The 5,918-nt window shown below is 58.6% G+C and overlaps 2 protein-coding genes across 2 annotated transcripts; one reads left to right on the forward strand and one right to left on the reverse strand.

The window, feature by feature from the left end:
* MAM_05634 (uncharacterized protein) lies at positions 1 to 1,994 on the forward strand (the record flags this gene model as incomplete). The annotated part of the gene is made up of 2 exons (XM_040824432.1): positions 1 to 840; positions 912 to 1,994. The coding sequence occupies 2 exons, from the start codon at positions 1 to 3 to the stop codon at positions 1,992 to 1,994; spliced, it is 1,923 nt and encodes a 640-aa protein (XP_040677411.1).
* Positions 1,995 to 2,258: 264 nt separating this feature from the next.
* MAM_05635 (Apple-like protein) lies at positions 2,259 to 3,827 on the reverse strand (the record flags this gene model as incomplete). The annotated part of the gene is made up of 1 exon (XM_040824433.1): positions 2,259 to 3,827. The coding sequence occupies one exon, from the start codon at positions 3,825 to 3,827 to the stop codon at positions 2,259 to 2,261; it is 1,569 nt and encodes a 522-aa protein (XP_040677412.1).
* Positions 3,828 to 5,918: the final 2,091 nt, after the last annotated feature.

The following is a 5,918-nucleotide window of genomic DNA, read 5'->3' on the forward strand; positions in this document are numbered from 1 at the left end:
ATGAAGATTCCAATCGCCTACGTTGCCCTTCTCGGGCTGCCCCTGCCCCGCTCATACCTAGCCGCTGTTGGCCAGGGTCCCAAGTATCAGGAGACCAAGCCGGGCGGCCAAATACTCCAGGCGGCAGTAGATGGCATCAAGGACTGGGGACTGGCCGGCGTGCCCAAGCGGAAGACCAAAAGCTCCGGTGACGTCATCAAGGGTCTTCCAGGGTCCGTGAACGATGGAGCCAAGTCCAAGTCCAAGAGCGAGATGACAAGGCTGAACAAGAACGGAGGCAACCTCGGGGGGAACACGAAGAAGGAACACAACTCGTGGACCAAGGGCGGACTTTGCAGGCGCGACGGCGCATGCCTGTACAGGTCGCGCAAAATGCAGCTGAGACCCGGGACGCGGGCCGGGTCGGCCGTCGTCGCCGGGATACTGGGGTCCGTTGCAAGACCACTGCTCCAGGCGCTCATTGAGTGGGATCACCCCATCGGCCATGCCGTGAAGTGGTTTGACGACAATATCGCAGAGCTCCAGCAGGCGATTGGTGGCAAGCCGGTCCCTGAGATTTCTGGAAACGAGCTGCACTTGGGCATCCTCTGCTGGTTGCGAGGGGAGCAAGAGCACGAAAATGCCGTCGACAAGGCGTGCAAGCGGCAAAATCAGAAGGAGGAAAAAGAGGAGCAGAGCCGGGGGACGCCCGAGGAGCAATGGCTCACCGGGGTCAACCAGCTTCTCGACGGTTGTTCCGCGCTTGAGACGGACTATCCCGAGGACCAAGGTCGTCGGGCGGACCTGGAAAACGGCTGTTCCGAGTTCGAAAACGCCGTCTACAGGCTGGAAAACTGCAACGTAAGTTGGCCGACGTGCAAGCTGGAGACGCGCCGCTCTCCTCAAGCCACCGGGACTGACTGCAAGCACAGTGCCATCTGGGATTGCCACAACCTGATTCCCGCTGCTATGGCCTTTGTCGCGATCTCATCATTAGTGAGAGCTATCCTCTCTGCCTCGCGGTGATGAGAGAATCTCACCCCAATGAGGACTACCAGAAACATCTGGTAAAGAAAAACTGCCCCCCGGAGGTCTGCGACAGGATCAAGGACAGCCCCGATCTCGACGAGGAGCTTCGCAAAGCTCTAGTAGAGCTGAACTGCCCTCCGCCCCCGCCGCCAAAGCCGACCCCCGGGCCCCCAGAGCCCCCAGGCCCGTCCCGTCAGTGCTTCTCCTCGGGCATCTCGGTCCCCTGCGGAGGCGGGCAGTCGCCAGACGAGCTGGAGACGGGGGTTCTCGCCTGTCAGATCTGCGGCGATTCCTGGGACGAGGAAGAGGGGAGATGTACCAACAAGCAGGGGGTCCGCATCTGGCCGCCAAGTAACAACACCCAGAGGCCCCAGTGTTCTGACTGGGACGAATGGCCCGAGGGCGTCTCGTGCGGAGGCGGGCAGACGCAGGCGGAGCTCAACAAGGGATATGCCGTCTGCAGCGCTTGCGAGTTCAAGTGGGAGATGGAGGTCGGGGGATGCAGGGGCAACCGAGACAAGTACATCTGGCCGCGGAGCGCGGAGAAGCCCCAGGAAGCAGAGCACTCGCACGAGGGGGAATCGAGCGCACTCTTGCCCCATGACGAGGCGGACAAGCTGACGAGATATGCCGGCGCCATCAAGAAACTGCTACTCGCGACGTCTGACGCTTCCAAATGCTACGATGACTACCTGAAGCGTGGCGACAACGCTATCGCGAGAGGAGACGGTCTCGAGCAGTGCCATGAAAAGTACTCCACGGCCCGGCTGCGGCTCCGAGACGCCCGCGAGCTCAGGGAGCAGCATGGTTTTCCTTCAAGCCACATATGGGAGCAGGGTTTACCAGACGTGGATGATGATCGCCGAACCCATCAAGGGTTTGAGACAAAGGAGCTGCAGGACATTGTTGAGAAGTTGAAAAAGGTTGCCGACGAAACAGCCAATCATCATGGGCAGATAAAGAAGCTGCGGCAGCAGCAGCAGTAGCAGTCGCGTTAGACTGCCCATGTTGATGAAGACACACAGAGCGGCATGTAACAACAGTAGGTGTGACTGCTGCTATTCGAAAGAGCGTTAAATCTGTCTAGTTTGTAGTGTGTAGCACGGAAGAGAATGACGCGAATGACAATGAATTTGTGGCAAAAGCCTGGATGAATATTCATCTCCCCCCCACCTCTCTCTCCCACCTTTATAGGTCACTCGAGGACCCGGCACAAAGACCCTCAACTCGTCATGTATCAGGTGTGCGACTCACGACTCGTCCAAAACACCTTGGCGCCGCTCATCTTCCCCGTCGGCTCCGGTCTTTCCACAGCCGCGGTCGTACATGCCCCAGTTGGGGTAGGGCGCAAAGGTTGTGTCCTTGACCGCCGTCCTGTAGAGGTAGCAACTCCCGGACCAGCCTCCCATGTCGTCGCTGTACGCCTTGCACTCCGACTCGGCGAGACACGTTTCCCTACACTTGTCCAGGGGCAGGCCGGGGAGCAGCTTGTAGTAGGTTGTGCTCCCCCAGCCGGGGACGGCGCATTGCGGGCGTTCCGGCCTGTGCCCCGCGACGCACCCGCGGTCGTACATGCCCCAGTGCGGGTAGGGCCCGAAGGGCGTGTCCTTGACCGCCGTCTTGTAGAGGTAGCAGTTGCCGGTCTCGCCTCGCACGTCGTCGCTGTAGGAGCGGCACTCGGCGTCGGCCAGACACGTCTCGTTGCACTTGGCCAGCGGCATGCCGGCGACGCTCTTGTAGTGCGTGGTCGACGCCCACCCGGGCACGGCGCACTGAGGGATCGTCGCCGGGCACGCGCGGTCGTACATGCTCCAGCTGGGGTAGGCGACCGTCGGCGTGTCCCTGACGGGAGTCGCGTACAAGTAGCAGTTGCCCGTGTGGCCGCGGAAGTCATCGCTGTACGCCTGGCAGGCCGGGTCGGCCAGGCACGTCTCCTTGCACCGGGCCAACGGCATGCCGGAGTGGACCGAGTAGTGCGTCGCCGAGCCCCACCCCGGGACTCCGCATTGCGGCTCCGCGACTCCGCACATGCGGTCGTACATGGCCCAGTTGGGATAGGCCGTCGTCGGCGTGTCCTTGACCGGCGTCGTGTACAGGTAGCAGTTGCCGGTCTGCCCGCGCATGTCGTCGCTGTAGGCCTTGCACGTCGGGTCCGAGAGGCAAGTGGCCTTGCACGCGGCCAGCGGCATTCCGGACAGGAGCTTGTAGTAGGTCGTCGACCCCCAGCCCGCCACGCCGCATTGCGGCCGGACGGTCCCGCAGCCGCGGTCGTACATGGCCCAGTCCGGGTACGGGCCAAAGGGCGTGTCCTTGACCGCCGTCCGGTAGAGGTAGCAGTTGCCCGTCTTGCCCCGAAGGTTGTCGCTGTACGACTGGCACTGAGCGTCGGCGAGGCACGTCTCCTTGCACTTGGCCAGCGGCATGCCGCCGAAGCTCTTGTAGTAAGTCGTCGAGCCCCAGCCGGGTATGCCGCAGTTTGGCTGGGCGCAGCCTCGGTCGTACATGGCCCACTGGGGATAGCTGACCACGGGCGTCTTGTCCACGGGCGTCCTGTACAGGTAGCAGTTCCCCGTCTCGCCCCTCTGGTCGTCGCTGTAGGCCTGGCACTGTCTGTCGGCCACGCAGACCTCCCTACATTTGGCCAGGGGCATCCCGTTGTGACGGGCGTAGAAGGTCGTCGAGCCCCAGCCCGGCTTGCCGCACACGAGTGCAGCTGCCGATAGAGGCTGCTGGCCGGCGACGACGTCGTGGTAGAGGTCGCCTTGGGCCCTCGTGCCCAAGAGTGCCACGAGCGCCAGAACAGATTGGCTCATCATCATGCTTTGCAGTGTGCTACTTTGCGCGCGCCGAGCAATAAACACGCCGAGGAGTCGAGTCGAGCCGAGCCGCTGCAGCGCGTGGCAGCTGACGAGATACTTATACGCGCATCAGGCGGCTTTGTCGACCCTCAACAATACACCCGCCGACTTTGCTGTATTCCCAGTCTTTCCACGCCGCGATATATGGGTATCCCATCACGTACGAGTGACGTAGCCTCCGCGTTTTTCTTTCACGACAGCCTTTGACGCATAACAGCCACCTGAAATTTATGCAGCGAAGAACCGTCCAAGTTCACGTAATATACACCGACCATCTCGCCGACAGTGGTAAATGGTCTTCCTCAAAGATAATTATGAGGATGGGCGAGCTGCACTGCATCAGGGCCTATCCACCAAGTTTTGACTCTCAAAACGAGACCTCCCTCGCCATCAAGCTTTGAGGCGCAGCAGTCACATCTTACTGTATGCGCCGTGTGGGAAGTAAATTCCACGCAACGAATACCAAAATTCTGTTACTAAGAAGCGTTGCAATCATCTACGATGGAGTCCTCGGTCGGGGTGATATGCGCCCCGTCTGGATCTGTACTCACACCAACCAGCCTATATTGAGTCACCGCATCTCCAGGTAATATTCACACTGGCGTAGTCATATGCATCACCAGGACGGACTCTAGCCATTTTCCGTTTCAACAAACGGTTTAGTCATCGGACTATTCCAAGTTATACTTTGTGAAAATCCCAAATCTTGTTCAAGCTCGAAGGGGCTGGACTCTGCATCATCTACCGCAAGTATGCCAGGTTAGTAAACCTCTGTCCCGTCCGGGCGAGCAAGTCGAGCCCCGGCGCGGCGGATAAGCAACGACGATGCCCCTGCAGCAGAGCCCAAGCTGCTCAACGAACCCGAGACGTAAGCAATGTCGGGCGTCACCACCAGATTGCCACAATGAGGACTGAGAGTAGGCCTCTAGTCCCTACAAGTCAGCTGAAACGCACCAAAATGGCATTCTAAGGGGTAGTGCTGATTCTCTCTACCTTTATCCGGCAGCATTCATTGCGGACTTGGAACCTCAAGGCTTGGGGATACGAGCATAGTGCATGCATCTACTTGTTACCCGGCTAGAGCGCCGGAAAGGAAAGGAACCGGATCGCAGTGTATAGCAAACCAAGCAACCAAGCAACCAAGGCAGACCAAGCCTCGCCGGAGCTGTGACCAAGTTTGGGATCCTCTTTACTGTATTCGAAACCCCTTCTTGTGTTCCCATGTTGCGCAGGACCACGGTAGCAAACAGCATGGCAATGCCACGGTCACAATCCACATCGTGAGTCGTGACGCGGCTGCTGCTGAGGGAAACCAGCGACAACAGCGAACCAGGCAAGACGTCTCACGATTCTGCGGGATATCACGTCTCATATAAATTCGAGCAAAACTAGTCTGCCATTGCATCCTCCACACGAAAAGAATGGCACAAGGTATGCTTGATTGCCGTGAACATCTGCCTAGTGCTTCAAGCTGTCAAGGTTGAGACTGCCACCCCGCTGCTACAGATTCTAGTTTCAACGTTTTTCAATTATACATCGCCCCCAGGACTAGAAATACTAATTGATTTCTGTAATCCAACAAAGCAGCGAAAACCCCACATATCCGTGCATCGTTCCAGCATTGCCACCTCACTACCAAAGAGCATCACTGTCTATTAAGTCTTTCTGCAGATTGACCCGCCTCTCGGATCTTTCACTTAAACGCCTATTCGTGGTAACATTCAACCTCGGAGATGGCGCCATTGGGCTTGGCGGCGGCTTCGAGCCTGATCTCGGGTTGGAGGGTAAGCCAGAAAGCTGGACAAAGCTTCGTGCGGCAAAGGGCTCCCCGACATTTTCTGCCAAGTAGATGACTGCGGGGAGTATTGTTTACGAACATTGAAATCGTAGGCATGATGCGCTTTGGAGCTCAACCGATGCTCTTCCTCGTCCAGAGGGAGAGAACTCGTTCGACTCGGCTGACGATGCGATGTTTCTTCCCAGGCCCTTCCAAACGCAATTCCGGGGTTGAAAGCCGTGAGAAGAAAGGCAGACAACAGTGGCAAGGCGCCG

The sequence above is a fragment of the Metarhizium album genome, assembly GCF_000804445.1.
Source record: "Metarhizium album ARSEF 1941 chromosome Unknown scaffold_15, whole genome shotgun sequence".
NCBI lineage: Eukaryota > Fungi > Ascomycota > Sordariomycetes > Hypocreales > Clavicipitaceae > Metarhizium > Metarhizium album.